This window comes from Notamacropus eugenii, chromosome 5 (genome assembly GCF_028372415.1).
Source record: "Notamacropus eugenii isolate mMacEug1 chromosome 5, mMacEug1.pri_v2, whole genome shotgun sequence".
Classification (NCBI taxonomy): domain Eukaryota; kingdom Metazoa; phylum Chordata; class Mammalia; order Diprotodontia; family Macropodidae; genus Notamacropus; species Notamacropus eugenii.
Genome location: NC_092876.1, coordinates 274,425,782 through 274,449,740, shown reverse-complemented (window position 1 = coordinate 274,449,740; position 23,959 = coordinate 274,425,782). Strand labels below are relative to the sequence as shown.

Genomic DNA, 23,959 nt, shown 5'->3' with positions numbered 1-23,959 from the left:
GACCCTGAGGTGATCTTTGATTCCTTCCCCACCATGTGGAATCAGTATACCTATAGTATACCTTCCCCACCCTAACATCACTCTTATTCAGATCTTGGGCCACCCTCATGCTAATAGCCTCCTTACTAGTCCCAGGGCTCTGTCTTTCTTTGCTCTACCCTCCACACATCTTCAAAAACAGACTTCCTGAGTAGGTCACCATCTCTCCCATCATTCTAGTTGTTGCTCAAAAGCTTTAAGCAGTTACCTGTTTCCTATAGGGGGCAAGTGGGTGGCCAAGTGTTTAGAGTACCAGGCCTGGAGTGAGGAAGACTCATCTTCCTGAGTTCAAATCTGACCGCAGATACTCACTAGCTGTGTGACTCTGGACAAGTCACTTACACCTGTTTGCCTCAGTTTCTTCCTCTGTAAAATGAGTTGGAGAAGGAAATGGCAAATCACTCCTCTATCTTTGCCAAGAAAATCCCAAATGGGGTCACAAAAAGTTGCACACAGCTGAAAAATGACTAACAACAACAAATTTCCTATGGGATAAACTAGAAACTGCTTAACTTGACATAATCTGACTCTAAATCTTATTTTCTGCTTCTCCCCTGAGTGCACTCTATCTTCCAGGGAAAATGGACAACTAGTTATTTCCCAGTCTTGTCCTGTATTGAAATGATACAGGCCTTTACAAGGCTTAGAATACACTCTGTTCTACTCTTTGCCTATAGAAATCTTTCCCTGCCTTCAAGGATGATCTCTGGTGTCACCTTCTCTATATGAAGACTTTTCTTATCTTCACAGCTAAAAGAGTTCTTCCCAGCCCCTCCCCCACCTCCAAAATCCGCAACTTCCTAGAGTACTTGGGATCTCTCTTTTGCCTCAATCACATTCTACCTTTCTTCAAACTGGTTTGGGTGCCTTTTGTATTCCCTCGTTAGACTGTAACCTGACTGAAGACAAGGGATGTGTCATTTTCATCTTTCTATCCCTAGGATCTCCCATGGTCTTACAAAAAAGTAGGTTCTCATTAAATCAATCAAATGGTGCTTATTAAACCCCTGCTCCTAAGACATTGTTCTAGGTGTTAGAATGTAAACTCAAGGAGTTGAGTTGAATTTTGTTTCATCTAATACTAAAATAAGTTTATATTCCCCTAACATATAGGAATTAACTACAGTAAAAAGCGGGCCTGAATATGCCCACATGGCAGAAGGAAATTAAATATTTAAATTAAATATTTCCTTGGTATTTCCATAGTGGCTGATCCATACATAAGTTAATAATAGTAATAGCTAGCATTAATACAGCACTTTAAGGTTTTGCAAACAGCTTTACATATTATCTCATTTGATCCTTATAATAACTGTGAAATTAGGTGCTCTTAATATCCTTATTTAACTGATGAACAACTGAGGAAGGAGGTTAAGATACTTGCATAATTATATACCTAATAAGAATGTGAGGGAGGATTTGAATTCAGATCTGTCTGCCTTTTAAGTCCAGTGCTCCAGCCCCTGGACCACCTAGTTGCTTCTTATATTTGTTAGTTGTCTTATCAATACCTCATAGAGATGAGATGTGAGTAAGGTAAGGCCATCCCCATTTTACAAATGAGAAAACTGTGGTCCTAAGAATTTAGATACCTGAATTCAATCTGGGGAAATAGGTAGGAGGAAAGCAGTTTATGATGTAACAACAATCCCAGAGATAGCTACAGTGATAAGGAAGAAGTGTTGCAGTCTAGGGGTGCTAGGAACCCTGGAATACAGGGGAACAGGGCAGGTGTCTGCCTAAACAGAATTCGACCACTCAAGCTTTCTTTCAGTCCAAGTAGTCGGTTTATTAAAATACCAGATGGGTGGTCAAGACTCCTAGTGAGACTGCTGTATTTGTGAAACCAACAGAAACTAACACGGGGAATCTGGGTTTGGGGTTGAATTCTCTGAAATTTGTTGGAAAGTTCAGGGGCTTTTCCTTTTAGGGGTCCAGGGCAAATCCCATCCCTTATAGAGGGACCCCAGTATGGTTGGAATATTTCAGTGACATGGGCAAGACTAGATTAAGTTTAATGGAAATTACATGGAGGATAATCTGGTTTTGCTGGCTGGTTTCTCAACTTTTAGCTTCTGCCTCCTTACACATCCTAACTTGACAGTCATTTCATTGATACTCCCACTAACACCCTAGAATATTTTATTCCTTTAACTTTTTGCAGCACCAGTCTGGCCAGTCCCCAATACTAGGAAACTCCAATCTTCTTTTAGCGGGCTGGAGAAAATAAGGAAGCTGACCAATTCAATCCACTAAAAACTCCAGATCTCTAACTTTAGAAGAGCCCTCGAAGTTTCAGTAATCCTTTTATTCATTCATTAGTACCAGCTCTTTTGTTCTAAACCTTTAATGGTCTCCAAAAGACTCCAACTTCTCTATTTTAGTAGATATTCTTGCCTCTAAAAACAAAGATTTGCCATCCTAAGTGAGCTTCCTTAACATCCCACCCCTGCCCCTCAAAACTCCTGGTAACCATTTTCTTTTTTTTTCCCCTCCCCCTTCAGAGGAGAAAAATGTTCCTATACCTTCCCAAAGTAAGGCTGCACAAGAATGAGGTTTAGCCTAGGGGCAAGAGGATTAGCCTTGGCAGTAGAAGACTAGAGTTTGAGTTCAAGCTCCAACCTTTTCTAGCCCCTTGGACGTGGAGGAAGGCCCTTTATTTCCTACCCCACACTTGTGAAGAAAGTGCTTTGCAAATCTGAAAGAGCTATTAAAACATTTCCTGGTTCTAATTTTCTCACCTGCCTCAAAACCTCTTTGTTCTTCACTCACCATCTTCCTATAGCAGAGGAAGAAATGTCCTTCTAATGAAGACTAATCCTTTCACCTTTTTTCCCCCTCCCAAAACCTTAAACCTACTGCACTCTGAAACTGGGACGCCAAAGGGTCCCTGCCTAAGGGCTCCTCTGGGCCTCTAACTTTAGAGTGATTATCAATAGTAACAGTTGCTGTTTTCCACCCAGCCAGATGTCTTTGTTTTTTTTGGCCTCGGTAAAGGGGCCATGCCCTGGTTACTTCTTAAACAGGCCTATTCAATGAATGGCCGTTGCCTCACCCTAAGTACCTGGAAAGACCCTGGCCTAAAGGGCTCAAGGTCTCCCAATGCATCCTGGGTCATCTCTAGTCATCCTGATGAATATCTGGTCACTGGATTTAGATTGCCCTGGAGAAGTAAGGCTGGTGATCTGGCACTGCCCTCTCTCACTCAAAACAAAGTTAAGTGCAAGTCATGTCATCGTTTCTCTGATGGCATGGTTTTCTTTGGCAACGAAGGACGAACACACAATCCTTTCACCTCCACCCTTATAGGCTCCATTAAACACTAGAAAGACCAGAGTTGTTAGAATGCAAAATGTACGCTTGCCAAAAAGACTATTTTATGGAGAACTTGCATGGGGCAGGCGATCACATGATGGTCAGAAGAAGCGATACAAGGACACTCTCAAAGTCTGTCTTAAGACACAGGAGACTGGCACAGGACGGCTCAGCATGTTGTGCCCACGTAAGAAAGGGTGCTGTGCTCTATGAGCAAAGCAGAATTGAGACAGCACAAAGTAAATGTAGCATGCGCAAATTTGGCATATTCACCCCAAATGTTCACACACACTATCTGTGCCCAGCTTGTGGTACAGCTCTGAGCTCATATTGGTCTGTTCAGCCACAGTCGGACACACTGAAACTTCACTTTTTCATGGTGATGTCATTTTGGTCCTCTTCGAGAACAAAGGACAACAACCAATCAACCAGAAGGATCAGAATTAAAGAATACCTGGAAGTGATGGGGTTCAGACTCTGGGAGCCTCCTTGAATCTTGAATCTTCCCACTTAATCTGGCCTTTCTTACTCAAATCTAATCCTTCCATTTGTTCCGGCAGTCTCAGGAAGACCATGGGCTTTTCATTATCTTTCTACTCACGTCTGTTGCACCCCCCCCACCCTTGATCCCATCAAAACCCCATTTCCCCAGGCTGCCGACCACTCCCATCAAGATCTGAATCCATCCACATACTGCCCCTATCAAGATCTCTGGATTGCCCCACCTGCTTCCCACCTAGGTGCCCCCTAGTCTGCCCCCTAGTCTGTTTGGTGATAGCCTCCAGTTGTTTCCAGCCTTTGATCCTCCTTGGATTCCCTCCTTGGACTTTTCCTCAAGACCCTTCCTAAATCCCTCCTCCCATCACCCTGGACTTTCCCCCCAGATCCCTCCTATACTCTTTTCTGTATTTAAGTCCCACCTTGCTTCCATAAAGGCGCTCAGATGCAATCCAGCTCAGACTCTGTCTAGCTGAGATTCTATCTGGCCCGCTTGTGAACACAAGCGTTACAAATTCTTAGGCTCCTTAAGAGGCAGCCCAATTTGGCGAATCTTTAATAAACTTTGTTTTCTATGGCTTTAAGAAGGCTTGAGTCGAATTCATTCGAGCACGACCCAGACTGTCTGTCGGTATTTTGGGGTCCCCCATCACCCCTCCACCTCGTCAGAAGGACCAAGCTGATAGATGCAATGTATTTTTTATAATCCGTAAGATACAGAAAATAAAGATAGGAAGATGAAAAATGTTTACTTCAAACTAAAACCATATCTGTTTGTAATTATTTGTATTTAAAGTACATAAATGATAGTAAAATGCTACAAAAAATTTGTGTCAAATGATGTGCCTGTTCTTTCCATTTTAATCATACCTCCCTCTTTCTTCTCCATCTCTGTCTCACAAGACAACTTCCTTTTAACCAACAAGGGCTATTGCCTTTCCCAAAGGACTGTTTCTTTATTTTTGTCTTTGTATTCTTAACATCTAGCACAGTGCACTCACTGCACGGGCTTTGTAAATGATTGTTGAATTGAAACCCTGCTATCTAATCAAGGGACCATCGTCCTTTTTTCTCTTTTCCCCTTCACACTCAAAATTCTTGTCTATACTCGTTCATTCAGTCTACAGGTAGTAAGTATTTCCTCTTTGACAGACTGTCTCATCCAAACTGTAGTTTGTAGCAGCGTAGTGGAATGGATGCAGAGCTAGTCTGAATGAACTGATCAACTCTGGGAAGCTGGACAAGCTAGTAGTACCCACTGGCAACCTTCCGAGTATGACTGGCAGAGCCAGTGCTGATAACTGTGAGAAGGAATTTCCTTAACCGGCAGTGGTATAGGAACTCTAGATCAAAAGAAATCACAAATCCTTCTTCCCTCGCTCCACAATGTGCCAGGTGCTATGCTAAGTGCTGGAGATTCAGAGATAAAAACAAAACTGTCCCTGCCTCAATTACATGTATCTATATAAATATATGATAATTATTTGGGGAGTGGTGGTGTACTATGAGTCTGTTGCTAGGGGAATGGAAAGTGAGATCAGTCTAGGTCTTATGGAGGTGACCTTTGGGGTACGCTTTGGAGGAAGTTAGAAAAGAAGTCTAAGGGATAGAAGTGAGGAGGGAGGATATTCCAAGCAGCCAGATAATCTATACAAAAGTACAGAGACAGTCGATGAATGTCCAATGGCTTTTTCTCATTCTCATCCTTGATCTCTGTAAAGCATCCAACACCTCTGCAGGTACATTCTATCTGTAAAACTCTGGTGACACTGCTGTTTCCTGGACCTCTCTTGACCTGTCTGATCCCTTCTCCATCTCTTGTTTCATACTCCATTAACCATAGGTGGCTAAAAGGCTGTATTCTGGAGATTCTTCTCTTTTTCTTATGTTGTTGTGGTTCACAACCCCATTTTGGGTTTTCTTGGTAAAGATACTGGACTGGTTTGCCATTAACTCCTCCAACTCATTTTTTAGATGAGAAAATTGAGGCAAAAAGAGTTAAGTAACTTGCCCAGGGTCACGTAGCCACTAAGCTAAATGTTTGAGACTAGATTTGAACTGGATTTGAAAACGAGTCTTCCTGATTCCAAATCCAGTGCTCTATCCATTGCATCACCTGGCTGCCCTTTTCTTATATACCAGCTCACAAAGTAATCTCAACTTCATGGGTTCAATTATCAACTCCATGCTGATGATTCCCAGATATGTAAGTCTAGCACTAACGGTTAACCTCTCTCCTGAGTTAGTGTGGAATCATCAAAAGAGGTCTTTTGGATAACTAGAACTGAATACCTCATAGGTATCTCAAACTTAGCACCTCCAAAAGAGAACTCATGTTGAGGTTATTACCATCCTCCCAGTCCCAGGCTCATAATCTTGGTATCTTTAACTCCTCACTCTCATACCTCCTTATCCCCACTCCTTACCCCACCCCAGCTCCATTCAGTCTGTTTGCAAATCTTGTTTTTGTAACATTTCTCGTTTAAGTTCTTTTCTGTCTGCTCTACACTACTCTCTACTCCCTAGTCTCTTGCTTGTACAATTGCAATCACCTTCTAATTGGTCTCCTGGGTTCAAGTATCTCCTTATTCCAATCTATCCCCCACTAAGCTACTACTCAGCCAGTGATTTTCCTAAAGTATAGGTCTTGACCTTGCCACCTCCCCCCATTTTTGTTGTTTTTGAGTTGTTTCTGTTATGTCTGATTTTCCATGACCCCTTTTAGGGTTGTTTTTTTTCTTGGCATATGCTCAGTAAATTTCAGCTTAAAATATAAACTTCAGAATAGACTACAAAGTCTTCTGTTTGGTATTTAAAGTTCTTCATAAGTTGGCTTCCTGTGCCCTTGCACTGCTGGTTGCCCATGCTGGGCTCCTCACCTCTGCCTTTTCTTTTCTCTGGCTTCCTTTAAGTCTCAGTTCACGTATCCAACTTCCTGCATCTGATTTTTATGATTTCAACCCCCTAACCCAAGACAACTCCAGACTCACATCTCTTAATTCATCAATATTTATTAACCATATGCTATGTGTAAAATCATTGTGGTAGGCAAGGAGGATTTTTAAAAAGCTATGATACATACCTTACTCTTCAGGAATTTACAACTTAATAGAGGAAAGACATGGAAAAGTAAAACTAAGACATAAAGGAAACTGAGATAAACATAAATGAGAGGGCAGGGCAAAGTGCTGTGTGATGATTGAGAGAGAACTCACTTTTACCTGTAGTAGGGGTGGGGTAAAGGAATGGGAAGTGTTGAAAGAAAGTCTTGGTAAGGTCTTTGCCCTAATGAATCTGGCAAGCTCAGGAAAATGAAATAAAAAAGGAATTTATTATAGCATGCAACACATACACATTGTACCTGGCTGTGCTAGGATTTCAAACCACCCACTGCTTTTATAGACAACTTGTCCTAATAGGAGCAAGATAATCCTGATGGGCCTTGTTGTTTTCAGTCTTGTCTGACTCTACATGACCCATTTGGGGTTGTTTTGGATATTGGAGTAGTCTGCTGTTTCCTTTTCCAGCTCATTTTACACATGTGGAAATTGAGGTGAATAGGGGTTAAGTGACTGGGAAAGGGTCACACAGCGAGGGAGTGTCTGAGGCTGGTGCTCTATTCACTTCAATACCTAGCTGCAAGACAATCCTACTAGGTACAGGTTTCCTAAAAGGGATGGGCCCTTGTATCTCAGCTCCTTCCACCTGCAGTATCACAGGGGAATGAGATGAAAGATAAGGGGGTGGGATGAAATAACGTGTGTCTACTGCCACCTAGCAGGAAATAGAAAAGACAATGGGATGGAATCCAGTGCCCTGGGGGAAGACTGTAGACTATGGGCTCACTCCAACTGACTTAGCACAATTTCAGTGGTGGTTTAGGTGAGATAGATAACTTCATGGAGGAGGTGGCCCCTGAGTTTGGCCTTAAAGAATCTCAGGCTTACCTTTACTTTAGATAGGCTTTATATTGGTCTTTACTCTTTTCCTGGCTCCATTCCTTATTCTCTGGACTTTCTCTACCATAGGCACCCAGGGACTTTTGCTGCTCTACCTCCCCCAGTTTTCAGCTTCCTTTTATAAATTGTCTTCCCCCATGAGAATGTAAGCTTCTTGAGCGAAGGATTGTCTTTTGCTTGTATGTATATTCCTAGAATTTAGCATGGTGCCTGACTTAATAAGAGCTTAGTGAATACTTACTTGACTTCACTTGACTTTACAAAGTTGCCTGTGTTCACTTTTAGAGATAGACCTGGGAATGATGAGAATCTATACCAACCTTCATGGCTAGCAGAAGCAGAGTAATTCAGGAAGGAAAGGTAGGTTGAGAATAGTGGACAAAAATAGTCTGGTTTGATTGTGACATAGAATATACAGATAAGTCTGGAAAAGTAAGCTGGAGTGAATTATGGAGGGCCTTGAACGCCAGATAAGGAGCCTATGTTTTATTCTGTGGGAATAGGAAGATGATGAAATTCTTTGTCAGAAAAAAAAAACCCTTCAATTCTAGGAAATGGGGAAATGATATTAACCAATCTGATTTGGAAGAACAATGAATAAAAACCAAACCCATTGTAAAGGACATTTTATAAATGATGAAAAATAATAATTATTAATGGCAATTATGTAACAATTAAAAAAACATAGTTGGCAGCTGTTGGCTTGTGTTTGCCCTTCATTTTCAAAGAGGACCATGGCATCAGGGAAATGATGACATGACTTGCAGTTGACTTTGATTTGAGTGAGGGAGGGCTATGCAAGGTCACCAGCCTCACTTTCTCCTCCTGAGCCATGTGGGTCAGGTGGCCTGATAATGGATCAGGAGGAATGAAGATGGCTCACGATGCAATGGGAGACCCTGGCTCTTTTAGGCGAGGTTCTTTTTAGGTTCTCACTTTGAATGAGGTAATGTCCATTCTGTGAACAGGCCTCTTAAAGAAGTGAGAGGATGGCCTCTTTAAAAAAAAATCAACCTGGGAGGGGAGGACCCTCAGGGTTGCTGGTCAAAAGAGAAACTGTTACTATCTACATTCACTCTGAGCCAGGAGAGCCCAAAATATAGCCATTAAGTGGTGCTTGACCAGGGACCTATTGTTGTCCAATCAAGGAGCTCCAGAGGAAATGGATTTAAAGTTTGGTCTTTGAAAAAAGAGAGAGAGAGAAATAAAGGAAGGCATCTATCAGTTACCCCAAGTTAACTGGGCAGTTTCTAGCCATCAAAATTGGCTCATTTGTCCTGTAAAGAGCCTGGTGGAATCTTCTATAGAAGCACTGTTGTTCAGTACAACTCTTTTCTTGGCAAGGATACTAGAGTTGTTTTCCATTTCCTTTTCCAGTGGATTAAGGCAAAGAGAGGTTAAGTGACTTGCCCAGGGTCACCCAACTAAGAAGTATCTGAGGCTGAATTTGAACTCTGATCTTCCTCATTCCAGGTCCAGTGCTCTATCCACTGAGCCACCTAGCTGCCCCGGGGCATTTTTGTTACTGTTCAGTTATGTCCCACTTTTCCTGACCCCATTTGAGATACTGAAGTGGTTTTACAGATGAGGAAGTAAGGCAGAAGAGGTTAAATGATTTGCCCAGGGTCACACATCTAGTAAATATCTGAGGCCATATTTGAAATCTGGAAGAGGAATCTTCCTTGACTTCATGCCTAGCACTCTATCCACTGTGACATTTTAAACATTTTTTAGCTGTGTGTGTGTGTGTGTGTGTGTGTGTGTGTGTGACAATAGAACAAGTTATACTTGTTAGGGTTTGCATAAGAGCAGATGGAGTAGATTAACTTTCTCGACGTTGTTTCTCTGTGAACAGTAGAAATGTGCACTAAACCGGATAGAATCGAATGTCCCTTTAGGTGACAATGATGGAAAACCTATTTGAAAAGTGTGAGCAAAGGAGTGGAGGTTGGCCTGGGAATCAAAATTCCTGGATTTTCTTTACATCATTCCTTCCTGTCTGGAGCCCTGAGTGTGTGAGATGCTCCAGCTTCTTTCTCTACAAAATGGAGAAAAACCACTTCTGTCTTCTGATCGATGTTCGGCCTCAGAAATGTAGTCTCAGTCATTGTGAAATTTTTCCTATGAAGGTTGTGTCAGGTTTGGTTACCTCCCTCTGGAAGCCTGAATTTTCAGATATTCCCAATGAGGCCCCCTTTGGATACTCAGTCTAGGCCCTTAGGCACAACCACTTGTCCTCTGCCTACTTTGTAAACTGACCTGCAGATGTTTCTATTCTCCTGAATGCAGGTGCTAGACTTCTAGTTGGCCTTGAGTTGATTCCTATGGGGTGTTCAGTGGCTAATGCTGAGTAGCCACACTGGCCGGAGCAATCAAAAGTTGCTTCCCAGGTCCTAGAATCACTTGTCTCCACAATCCAAATGATTTTTGCTTTGGCAAGGCTGAAAACACCAAATGTCAGCTTTATCCAGTCATCTTGGATATTTTGCAAAAGATAGGGCGGCTTCCAATCTGCTCTGTGCAAAACTGACAAACATCTCAGCATAGGCCAGGAAATTTGTACAGATGCCTCATGGAGCACAGAAGACACACATACACAGATGTGTATGTATGTATGTATGTATGTATATATCTATGTATGTATCTACTGTGTAATATACAATAGATATGATATTGGACATTACATCTATTACATTTATATTATATACTGTTACCAATGTATATATACACATATATGCACATACATATGTAATACACACATGTGTGTGTGACATGGCCAGTGAAGAAATTTGTTTTGTTTGACTGCATGTTCATAACAAAAGTTTTGTTTTCCCTTAATTTCAGTGTCAGGAGAGAGGGGATGAAGTTGGTGAAAAGGAGAGAAGATGGATTTTTGCTGATTGAAAAAAATATATAACTTAAAAAATGCTTCATGCTCTCTATGTGTGTTTCGGGAAAGGAAAGGTTCCAGAAAGTGACACCTTGTGGGAAGCAGGGAGGGTGCTGATGATGAAGACTGACTTGGGTTCATAAACAGCTGCTATCAATTAAATTTAAACTCCACTCTGCAAGACCTGCATCCACATAACTGATATTTCTTCTAGTTTAAACCTTCTCAGTGTCCCCTTGTGTATATTCTCATTGGTTCCAGTTGTAATAACTAGGGAAAAAGAAAAAGACCACACCCCATTTCTAAGCAGTTGCTATATCTTCTGAGAGACATATGACTTACGGAGGAAGCGGGGACATGTTGGCCGGAACAGAGAAGGCCAAGGAGTGGGAGACATGGTAGTGATCTTAGATTATTTGAAAGGTTATCACATGAAAGATGGATTAGAATTGTTCTGTTTGACACCAGAAGGCCGATAAGAGCAGTGAATGGAAACTGCAGAGAGGCAGATTATTGTTACCTTTTAACAACTGGAACTAACCAAAAAGGAATGAGCTGTCCCAGGAGGTACAGCCTCCCCAACAGTAGAAGTATTCAAGAGAAAGCAGGATGACCACTTGTTGGAGATTGTCCTGGGGGGAATCTTGATCAGATACAGATTAGACTAGATGGCCTCTAAACTCTGAAATTCTGCAAAGAATTTTTTTTTTACAGCCTCAAACTGATATTAAAATTAATGGGTCACCATAGTCCTTACTACCCCAAATAATAATAGCTAACATTTACATAGCACTTTAGAGTTTGCAAACTATTTTTACATATTATCTCACTGATCCTTACAACAACCTGTGAGACAGATGCTATTATTATCCCCATTTTACAGATGAGAAAACTGAAGCTGAAAGAATCGACTTGCCCAGGGTCACATGATAAGTGTCTGAAGCAGGATTCAAACCCAGGTCTTTCTAACTCCAAGTCCAGTATTCTATCCACTGCACAATTTAGCTGCCCTCAATATAAAAGTCCCACAACTAACTTGTCTTTCTTTACTTCCCAGGTATCCCTTGACATAAACATGTTACCCACTCTTTTGTTTACTTATGTAGTTGTTCTTCACCTAGTATTTTCTGTGCCCCTCTGCATCATTAATCCATCTTATGCTGTAGGTTCCTAAATAGCAAAAACAATAGCTGTATTAATCACCCCTTGTTCCATGCTAAAGGTTTTGGCACCATGATGGAGGAAAAGAAAGGAAAAAGGAGAGGATTCAGGCTAATGGTGGCTCCCACTGGTCAACTGGAAGCACATGCGAGCTTACCACTTTTTGATTCCCATCAGGTTCCATTAGCAACCACTCGATATCCAAGGTGTCTCTTTCTGGGAGCCCCAGCTGATGATGACAAGGCAAAGTGACCTTTTCCTCAGCCACTTTTTTGATTTCCATATGAGTCCCCCATGTTCCAACATAACAGGAAACTGAAAGAGAGAAATCTTGTCAGTGATGGAAAAATGGATGGTGACAAGATAAGGCTGGGAGATCAGGATCCTGGATTTTTCTTTTTCTTTTTTTTTTAATTTAACTTTTAACATTCATTTTCACAAAATTTTGGGTTACAAATTTTCTCCCCTTTTCTCCCCCCCCCCCAAACACCAAGCATTCTAATTGCCCCTATGACCAATCTGCTCTCTCTTCTATCATCCCTCTCTGCCCTTGTCTCCGTCTTCTCTTTTGTCCTGTAGGGCCAGATAGCTTTCTATACCCCTTTACCTGTATTTCTTATTTCCTAGTGGCAAGAACATTACTAGACAGTTGATCCTAACACTTTTGAGTTCCAACTTCTTTACCTCCCTCCCTCTCCACCCCTTCCCTTTGGAAGGCAAGCAATTCAATATAGGCCAAATCTGTGTAGTTTTGCAAATGACTTCCATAATAGTTGTGTTGTATAGGACTAACTATATTTCCCTCCATCCTATCCTGTCCCCCATTACTTCTATTCTCTTTTGATCCTATCCCTCCCCATGAGTGTCGATCTCAAATTGCACGCTCCTCCCCATGCCCTCCCTTCTGTCATCCCCCCCACCCTGCTTATCCCCTTATCCCCCACTTTCCTGTATTGTAAGATAGGTTTTCATACCAAAATGAGTGTGCATTTTATTCTTTCCTTTAGTGGAATGTGATGAGAGTAAACTTCATGTTTTTCTCTCACCTCCCCTCTTTATCCCTCCACTAATAAGTCTTTTGCTTGCCTCTTTTATGAGAGATAATTTGCCCCATTCCATTTCTCCCTTTCTCCTCCCAATATATTTCTCTCTCACTGCTTGATTTCATTTTTTTAAGATATGATCCCATCCTCTTCAATTCACTCTGTGCACTCTGTCTCTATGTGTGTGTGCATGTGTGTGTGTGTAATCCCACCCAGTACCCAGATACTGAAAAGTTTCAAGAGTTACAAATATTGTCTTTCCATGTAGGAATGCAAACAGTTCAACTCTAGTAAGTCCCTTATGACTTCTCCTTGCTGTTCACCTTTTCATGGTTCTCTTCATTCTTGTGTTTGGAAGTCAAATTTTCTTATCAGCTCTGGTCTTTTCATCAAGAATGCTTAAAAATCTTCTATTTCATTGAAAGACCAATTTTTCCCCTGAAGTATTATACTCAGTTTTGCTGGGTAGGTGATTCTTGGTTTTAGTCCTAGTTCTTTTGCCTTCTGGAATATCCTGTTCCACGCCCTTCGATCCCTTAATGTAGAAGCTGCTAGATCTTGTGTTATCCTGATTTTATTTCCACAATACTTGAATTGTTTCTTTCTAGCTGCTTGCAATATTTTCTCCTTGACCTGGGAACTCTGGAATTTGGCCACAATGTTCCTAGGAGTTTCTCTTTTTGGATCTCTTTCAGGCGGTGTTCTGTGGATTCCTTGAATATTTATTTTGCCCTCTGGTTCTAGAATCTCAGGGCAGTTTTCCTTGATAATTTCATGAAAGATGATGTCTAGGCTCTTCTTTTGATCATGGCTTTCAGGTAGTCCGATAATTTTTAAATTGTCTCTCCTGGATCTATTTTCCAGGTCAGTTGTTTTTCCAATGAGATATTTCACATTATCTTCCATTTTTCCATTCTTCTGGCTTTGTTCTGTGATTTCTTGCTTTCTCATAAAGTCCTTAGCCTCCATCTGTGCCATTCTAATTTTGAAAGAACTATTTTCTTCAGTGAGCTTTTGAATCTCCTTTTCCATTTGGCTAATTCTGCTTTTGAAAGCATTCTTCTCCTCATTGGCTTTTTGAACCTCTTTTGCCAATTGAGTTAGGCTAGTTTTCAAGGTGTTATTTTCTTCAACATTTTTTTGGGTCTCCTTTAGCAGGGAGCTGATCTGCTGTTCATGCTTTGACTTCATGTCTCTCATTTCTCTTCCCAGCTTTTCTTCCACCTCTCTAACCTGATTTTCAAAATTCTTTTTGAGCTCTTCCATGGCCTGAGCCCATTGGGTGGGCTGGGACACAGAAGCCTTGATTTCTGTGTCTTTGCCTGATGGTAAGCATTGTTCTTCCTCATCAGAAAGGAAGGGAGGAAATGCCTGTTCACCAAGAAAGTAACCTTCTATAGTCTTATTTCTTTTCCCTTTTCTGGGCATTTTCCCAGCCAGTGACTTGACCTCTGAATATTTTCCTCACACCCACCTCGCCTCCTGATCCTCCCAGCCAGCGTTTGGGGTCTGAGATTCAAATGCTGCTTCCAGCCTCAGGGCTTTGGGCGGGGGCAGGGCTGCTATTCAGTGTGAGATTAAGTTTAGATGCTCAGGTTGGGGCAGGGCCGCCTCACGGGCTCAGTTCCCTCAGGGAGTTTATGCACAGACCTTCAACAATGGATCCAGGCTCCTGCCTGCTTGGGGAGCCCCGGTCTGCCGCTGCCCCTCAGCTTCTGTCTCCCGAGGGGGCCAGAGCCATGGGGGCACCCCACTCCCCCCTTGACCCGCCAAAGAGACTCTCTCACCAACCCCCGTCACCTGTGGGTGGAGGGACTTGTGCGGCCACTGGAGATCCTGTCCCTGAAGCCTGCTCGGGTCTGTTTCTCTTGGTGCCGCGGCCGAGGCAGGGCTGTACTCAGCTCCCAGTCCTGGCGCCCAGTCCGCAGTGCGAAGGACCTTTTGCGAGAGGTTTGCAGGTCTCTCTGGAACAGAAATCTCCCTCGCTCCAATGTTCTGTGGCCTCTGGGTGCAGAATTCGCTGTGAGTTACTTCTTTGTAGTTGTTGTATGGGTTGTGGGTTCGGAACTATGTGTATGTGCGTCTTTCTACTCCGCCATCTTGCCTGGATTTTTCAAGTAGAGGGGTTGGATGACTGCTTGGTAAGGATGGCTTCATGTATCACTTTGGGAGATGGGGACACTTGGAGACCTCTTAGATCCTTTCTAATTTGGTATTCTGTGATTGTTTTCTGGATCCTAGAAATGAGGTTAGGAGTTCTAGGTTCAAATTCTTACTGATTATAATGGACTATGTTACAAGTTATTTAGCTTCTCTGAGTCTCAGTTTCCTCCTCTTTAAAATGGGAATAAAATTTTTCTTTCTTTCCTTCCTTCCTTTCTTCCATTTTTTCTTCTTTTCTTCCTTGCATTTTCCTGTGTTCCTTCCTCCCTCCATCCCTTTTTTCTTTTGTCCCTCACTCTCTCCTTCCCTTTTTACCTTTCTCACCTCACTGTCATGAGAATCAAAGACAATAATAGATCTTAAAGTACCTAGAAAAATGTGAGATACTATACAAATATAATGGTTTATTATTATCCACCAGAGTGGACTGATTTGAATCCAGAAATTGTTTTCAACCTCTGCCTTTGCCTGACAATTTGCTTCTTTCTGTGTATAAACCCTCCACTCCCATTCATTCTCACCATTTTTATTGCCATGGCAACATGAGATGTTGGAGGGTCATTTAGTAGATGAACAGACTCTTCCCAGAGTTCCTCAGGTTCTAGTGTCAGGCCCCCCTAGACAAACACACACTCCGGCTGCCACATGCAATAGCCACAGCTGCTGCTGGAAAAAAATCCCCTCGTCCTATCCCTTATTAGTTCAGGGAAGAACTGGTATTGGCTTATGTCCAACAAAGAGATTGCCTTGAGGGAGAAAGGAAGCTGATTCTCCTTGTTCCTCGTTCCCTACAGAATGAGCAGTTCTTCCTAGCTCAATTGGCTGTCGTCTTTCATACAACCCCAAGCAAAGGACAAAGGACCAGCCAGGAGCGATTGGTCATACGAATCCTTTAGCAAGGGCCCAGGGCACTGCTCCATTCCCACACATGTAGCATGACTCTGTTACATGTGCATGCCTCCTGAGCATACCCAGAGTGGCTTAAATGTATGCTTTGATTTATTCTCTTGAGTGCTTGCAGACCCTATACCAGCTATGTAGATGAAATCATCCTAACTGGGACAATGCACAGGGAAGTCCTGGGGCAAAGTGTCGGTGTCATATTCTCATAGTCATAGACTATTAGAGCTAGAAGGAACTTTGAAATTGAATCATCCAGACATCTCATTGTACAGATGAGAGAAACTGAGACACAGAGAGTTTCTATAAAAGACAGCATAGTATAGTAAAAATAGTACTGTACTTTCCAGTACTGTACTTTGCCTTTCATAAGTTTCTGTTCCAGTGTAGTGAACATATTAGATGTTCCCCATACATGGCATTCCATATTCCATTTCATGCCTCTCATCTCTGTGACTTTGCAGATATGGCCCCTCGTTTTTTGAATGAATCCTCTTCTCATCTCTAGCCTCCCTGAAAATTCAGTTCAGTACCCCTTTACCCTAAATCTTTCTGGATACTCTTTCTGTCTGGAAGTTTTCTTTTCATTTGCTTGTATAGAAGAAGCTTATAATAAACACTGTGAAAAAAATTATTTTTCTTAGTAATCTTGGAGACTCAGAGCTTGCCCCTAACCCCCTTTCTTCAAAAGTTCAGTTTCTTCTTCAGAAGGATATTACTGATAATGAGATTGTATTGAGTCTTCTTATCCTGGTCAAACCCCAACCCAAGCCTGAATTAATTTAATCAAAAGTATGGAAGTTCCCTTGTATTCTGCTTAGACTTGAGTGGAGGCAGATTCATCTGTCCAGATAGCCCAAGGCTGGGAGTAGTCTGTATTTTGGGGTGTGATCTGATAGAAGAGGTATTTCCTATGACTAGAGGTAAAAGCAATGATGGGGTGCTATCAGCCCCTGTTGAAAAGGTATAAACTGGACACCCCAACCCCAAATGAAGCCCAGTTCTAGACTGGCTTCCTTAGGGGGTCTCAGTCTTTAACTGTACCTTCCTATGCATGCCACTAGCTTGAGAGAAATAAAAACATGGACTCAGACAATCTAATGTTGTTTGTCTTTGTTAAATCAAACTCTGTCAGGTTGGCAACATACACGTGTAGATATAAATTCCAGTATAATATAAACTCCTCATAAATAAATAAATGCAAAGTGTGTATACATAAATTTATATAGTTATATATACATTACATATATAGTTACATGTAAATATGTTTACATATAACTATATGTGTATATGTATACATACATATGTGTATGTATATATATTATTATTCCATTAGAATACAAATTCCTTGAACAGACTCTTCCCTTTCTTTTTCCTTTCTTTTTCTTTTTTTTCCTTTTTAAAAAACTTTTCATCCTCAGCCTGGTGCTTAATAGCTTTGTTGAATTGACTGGGAATCAATCACTTTTACTCATTTTCTTTTATGCATTCATTTCTTCAGTGTTCTGAACACAGGATTAAACCTTTAATATGCTTGAAAATGAGATACAAATATATGCATCTGTTGTGGCTACTACCTTTACTGGGGGAAAGCTGCATAGTAAAGATAGTTTGCAGCTTTTTCCTTTCCTCCCATTCCCTCTCCTCTCCCCAAGCAATCTGACGCTATCGGTTAAACATGACGCACTACTTTTCAAACATGAAACCAGAACCTCTTAACTTAAAGAAAGTAACATCATACATATGGATAGTAGGTGCTCCATAAATAGCAAATGATAAAACAAGTGTGGAAATGCACCTCTGGGCCACTAGAGGGAAACACAGGCTCAATTATCCATAGCTGCAATCCCCAAAAATAAATAAATAAAATAAAAATGGGGGAGGGGGAGGCCTTGGTGTGATATGTTTAGGAAATCCAGGATATTCACCAAACTTGTATTTTTTTCAGACATTCTTCCTCCTCCCACAGCCTCAGCACCACCCGTCCCCCATTCTCCACCCCCACCCCAATCCAGATTTCTGTATCCAGGTGGCACTGTGGTCCATGAACCCAACCTAACCCAATTAAACAGAGAGGCCTCAGGTGCCCAGACAAGTTCACACCCTTGGCGGTGCTCACATGCTCCTTCTGGGCTTGGTCTGCCCTAGCCCTCTCAGAACAGGCAGATGAGGGTCAGTCCAGGACATTCTGGAGAAGAACTGTGCACTGAGCCACTTCAAAGAAGGAAGAAATGCCACCCCCCACCCAGTTACATCCCTTGTCGTAGGTTCTTTGTCTAAAGGATTCATTTTAATTTAGAAGGGACTTTAGAGGTCGTTTAATCCAGTCCCCTCACTTTACAGATGTGAAAAGTGAGATGACAGCCAGAATTTGAATCCAGAGGCTCTGAGTCTAGAATCTGCATTATTTCCACTGCATAAGTAAGCTGACGGTCACAGCAGTAAAGTAGTCCTTCTCAAATCACACAGCTAGTTAGTGAGAGAGACCAGAAGACCAGGGCAATGGAGAGGACCAGGATGCTCTGCTCTGGCCTTTGTCTCTGGGGAGGTGGGCAAGTGGGAGAGGGAAACACTGCCTACCTCAGCTAGAAGCTGGGAGGCATCGAGGTGACTCATGGGGTAAAGTGCTGGCAGGGAGGTCAGGAAGACCTGAGTTCAAGCTGGCCTTAGATGTGTCCTAGCTGTGTGACTCTGGGCAAGTCACTTAACCCTGTTTGCCTTAATCCACTGGGGAAGGACATGGCGAACCACTCCAGTATCTTTGCCAAGAAATCCCATGGGCAGTATCGTCCATGGGGGTCATGAAGAGTTAAGCAAGACTCAACAATTACCCCAGCCCATGCAAAAGAAATATAAGCTGGTCCTTCTTTTGTCTTCTCTTTCAAGGCAGTGTCTAACTCTCTGATGACTTCTGATCCCAACCATGGTAAGCTTTGAGAGGCCGGGTGGCTTAGTGGTCAGAGTTGTTCATTCTGTAACCTTGGAAAGGATTTCCAGAAAGAGACATCCCCATTCAAATACAATCACAGATCTCATGCCTGAATTTTAATGGGAGACTCTTTGAAGATTAAAAGTTTTCCAGTCTCAAAGGAATGAACCAAACAAAAGAATTCCAGATGCCTCAACAAGCAACCTAAGAATATTTTTGGTCTGGGAGATGGAGGGGAGAGGTTGCTTCATATTACATTACATGGAAATGGACCTCTTCTCTCTGCTCATTAGTGGGGTTCTGAATGGGAGGTGTGCATGTAGCATGACGCTGACAATCACAGCATGGAATACTGTCCTAATGCTATCATGTAATGGCAAACACACGTAGAAGGTTTATGGTTACAGAGAACTTTTTTATGTACTTTCATCTAATACCTTAAACAAACCTTCAGAGGAAATTGTATGAGCTATTAATATTAATGGTTTATGACTAATTAATAAATAACTTTTCATGAATTGATTTACGGTTAATTAATGATTTAATTAATATTAATTAATAATCATAATATTAATGATTTCTACAGATGAGGCAAGGAGAGACTAATTGACTCTTTCAAGATTACGTAATGATTAGGCATTAGAGCAGAAATTCCAATATGGTTCTGAAATCAAGTTCCATGAACTTCTCACTGTACCTGGCTGCTTTCTCACACACCTGAAACCCTTTCCCTCCCTTCCTCCCTCCCTCAATTTAACAAATGGTTACTAAATGCCTACTATACTTGAGGCATGGGGCTAGACAATGAGGATGCTACAATGACACAGATTCTGCCTCAGTCCAGTCTTGCCTCCAGTAAAATACAGTGGGAGGGGTAAGTCATATCCATGCACCTGTTGATAGCAAAAGGTGATGTGTGAAAGAAGAGTCCTGGCAAAATGCTACAAGAATTTTAAGAGATTTGGAGTTGGAAGGAACCTTAGAAATCATCTTCTTCAACCCTCTCATTTTATAGATGGGGAAATGGAGGCCCAGGGAAAGGAAACAACTTACCCATGGTCACACACCAGATGACCACTAGAGCTGAGATCAGGAGGGAGACATTGGTTTAGAGAATAAGATAGGATCATAGTAGGGCTTTCAATTAAATTCAACAAACATTTATTAAGTAAAAGGCTTTCACTACGTGACAGGCTCTGCATTAGGCCTTGATGGAAGGAGAGACTTTTAGCAAGTGAAGGGGACTAGAGGTTGGGAAAGAGTCCATTCTAGCGATGGAGATGGCATGAGCCAAGACAGAGAGGTAGCAAAAGACAGACTGAGGCTGGAGAGTAGTGAATAGTCCCATTTGGCTACCATGTAGGGTATGTGAAGGAGAGAATTATGAGAGAAGACAGGAAATGTAGGCTGGAGACAAGTTGTGTAGGATTTTGAATTCCAACATAAAGAATTCATACTTTATTTGGCAGGCAATGCGAAGCTAGTGACTTTTTGATTAGATGAGTGGTCTAATTTACAGTGATGTGGCAGGGTGAAGAATAGTTAGAGAGGGGGAGGAATGGAAGCAGGAAGACCAGTTTGAAAACTATTACACTTGTCCAACTGGTGCCAAAAACATTTCAGCAAGAGTGAGAAAAGGTACTTGTGGGCGGGAGTGGAGGTGAGGGAGATTTGCCAAACGTTGAAGAGAGATTGGCACTTAGGAACTGACTGGAAAAATCACCATCATCAAATATCTTCTGAATGTTGACAGGGTAGATAGCACCCTGGGATCTTAGAGTTATTCCCTGTCTTGGGTACCTTTATAATCCAATGTTGAAACAAGAGACCAGGTACACTATTATCATAATCTCAGGGGTCAGGGGTCAAGTCTAGGAGGAGACACACCAACCAGTTGTAAAGAGAGTAGTCTCCCCACTAGGACTTATGTCCATAAGACACTAAACAACCCAGTTTGATTCTCTTTAATAAATTGGGAAGTTATTTTTCTGTTAGCATTGAAGTATGAAATACTTGAATGATAACCAGTGGTAGCTGGGCAAGTCATTTACACTTACTGACCTGCTTCTTTATCTGTAAAATAGGGATAGGGCCACTAGGTGATACAGTGGATAAAGCTCTGGGTCTGGAGTTCCTGAGTTCAAATCCAGCCTAGCTGTGTGACCCTAGGCAAGTCACTTAACCCAGGTTGTAAATCAGTTTCTCGTCTGTAAAATGGGCTGGAGAAGGAAATGGCAAACTACCCTTTGACAAGAAAACCTTAAATGGAGGCTCAAAGGGTTAGAAATGACTGAACAACCACAAAAATGGGGATTTTAATAATACATAGCATTTATAAAGCACCTAAACTTTACAAATCACCTTATATTATCTCATTTTACCCACACAATAACCCTAGGAGTTGGGTGCTATTATTATCTCCACTTTTCACACAATAATAATGAACATTTCTATAAATGCTTATTATATGCCAGGCACTGTATAATTATTATTTCATTTGACCCTGAGAGATAAGTATCTTATCCCCATTTTATAGATGAGGAAACTTAAGCTAACAGAGGTCAAATGACTTGCCCAGGGTCACACAGCTAATAAGAGTCTTAGACCAGATTTGAATTCAGGTCTTCTTGACTCCAGGCCAAGTGCTATTTATCCACTAAACCACCTAGCTGCCTCTATGAAATGGAGATAATAACTTTAGTACTTAGTTCATAGTATTGTTGTGAGGATTAAATGAGATAATGTAAAGTGCTTGGCAAAGTTTAAATGCTTAGTAGCTATTATTACTATTACTGTTATTAATTAATGACTACATGCTCATTAATGTATTCCTGTTGCAGCTCATGTGTAATATTTTGCAACAAGAGGTTATAGCCTGGCACTAATCAGAGAACTTGAAATGCCTTCAATTTTGTGATCAGATCTTTTTTAAATGATCTGGAATATTAAAGTATTGATGCATTTCATTCAAGGGATAGAAGAATTTCTCAGTGGTCAGCTTATTATGGTGAGGTCTCAAAATATCAGAATTGTAAAGGACCTCAGAAGTCATCTAGCCCCAACTGTTCACTTACAAATGGGGAAACTGAGGTCCACAGAGGTGAAGATGGCCCATCATCATTCATGCCTAGTTAACTGAAGATGGAGGACTAGTTCCCAGAGCTCCTGACTTTCAGATTTAGGGCTTTTTCTTGTAGGCCACTAGGACACTCTGACTCCCACATAAGCACCAACCTATTTTTAGCATAAGTCATATACAAACAAGGGAGCTGTGCATATTGGGATTCAGAGAGATGATTTGGAGATTTAATTATGGAAGGCTTCCTAGGAGAAGAATTTATATTTGGAATGGAAAAGATGGCAGGAAAGCTTATATGTAAAAGAAGGAAGGAAAGGAGTGATATGGGAGCCAGCCTGAGGAAAGATGGGTTTCATAAGGATACCAGAAGATTTGCTGAGGTAGGTGTTGCCCTGGAATAGACATCTAGACATTCTGTCTGCCTTATGAAGAAACTTGGTGTAGGGGCTGGAAGGAAGGAAGGCAGGAAGAGTGTGGCTCAGATTCTCCACTACAATCTGGGCAAGATACTGAAGCTCTCTGTGCCTTAGTTTCATCATCTGTAAAATGGAGGTAATACTTGATGTAACCGAGGCAGCTGGGTGGCTCAGTGGATAGAGAGCTGGGCCTAGAGTCAGGTAGTTGTGGTCGTTCAGTTGTGTCTGATCCTCTGTGACCCCATTTAGGGTTTTCTTGGCAAAGATACTAGTGTGGTTTGCCATCTCTCCAGCTCATTTTACAGATGAGGAAACTGAGGCAAAGTTAAGTAAGATGCCCAGAGTCACAGAGCTAGTAAGAATCTCAGGCCAGATTACTCAGAAAGATGAGCCTTCTTGGTTCCCAGGCCCGTGCTCTATCTACTGTCACCTAGCTATCCCTTAAAGAGATAAGTGACTTACTTAAGGTCACACAGCTGGTGTTTGAGGTCAAATTTGAACTTCCTGACTTCAAGCCTAGCGCTTTCTCCATGTGCCACCTACCCTCCCTGGACCCCAGATGTCCTGAGTTCAACTGAGGCTTCAGGCACTAGCTGTGTGACCTTGGGTAAGTCACTTAACCTCTGTTTGCCTTAATCTACTAGAGGAGGAAATGACAGACCACTCCAGTATCTTTGCCAAGAAAACCCCATGGACAGAATTGGCAAGCTGTGGTCTTCAAGAGTTGGACATGACTAAGTGAACAAATAATGACACATGAAGTGTTCACTTCATAATGTCTTGAGAAGCTTAACTGAGGTAATATGTGTAAAGTGCTTTGTAAATATTAAAGCACCATATGAATGTTAGGCATTGTTATTGTCATAGAAATTTATTCATTAATTAATTTACTGAACAAGTATTTATTGACTGTCTACTAGGCACCTTGTTGGTGCTGGAGAAAGGAGGAGGATAGTGGGTATATACAAAGATAGTAATTCAATTTCTTTACAACAATTTGTTAACAGTTTAAGTGTCTATGACCAAGGCACTATTCTACTTCCTGGTGGATACAAAGATAAAAAAATGAAAAATATTATTTGTTCTCAAGGAGTGCTGCAGTTGCAGTCAGGAAGACCTGAGTTCAAATCCTGCCTGACATACTTACTAGTTGTGGGACCCTGGGCAAGACCCTTCACCTCTCTGAATCTCAGTTTTGTCATCTCTAAAATGAAGGAGTGGGTTTGATGGCCTTCAGGGTCCCTTCCAGCTCTAAACCTATAAGCCTATCAATGACTTCCAAAAAGAAGGTTTTATTATTTTTTGCTTCTACTGGAACACCACTATCCCTTATGAATGGTCACAAACCTATCCTTTCTTTTTTAATGGCATTTTATTTTTTTTCCAATTACATATAAAGGCAATTTTTAACTTTTATTTTGTGTGTGTGAAGTTTTTTCTTTTTAAAAAAATTATTTAGTATTTTATTTTTTCCCCAGTTACATATAAAAACAAAGCATTCATTTTTAAAATAAGATTTTGAGTTCCAAATTTTTCTCCCTCCCCTCCCTAGGATAGTAAACAACTT

The 23,959-nt window shown here is 41.5% G+C and overlaps 1 protein-coding gene across 1 annotated transcript in view; it reads right to left on the bottom strand.

Annotated features, from left to right (window-relative positions):
• CLMP (CXADR like membrane protein) overlaps positions 1–23,959 on the bottom strand; it is a 121,897-nt gene that overhangs the window by 23,972 nt on the left and 73,966 nt on the right. The window contains 1 exon segment of the mRNA XM_072612907.1: positions 12,020–12,177. Coding sequence (XP_072469008.1) covers positions 12,020–12,177 — 158 coding nt within the window.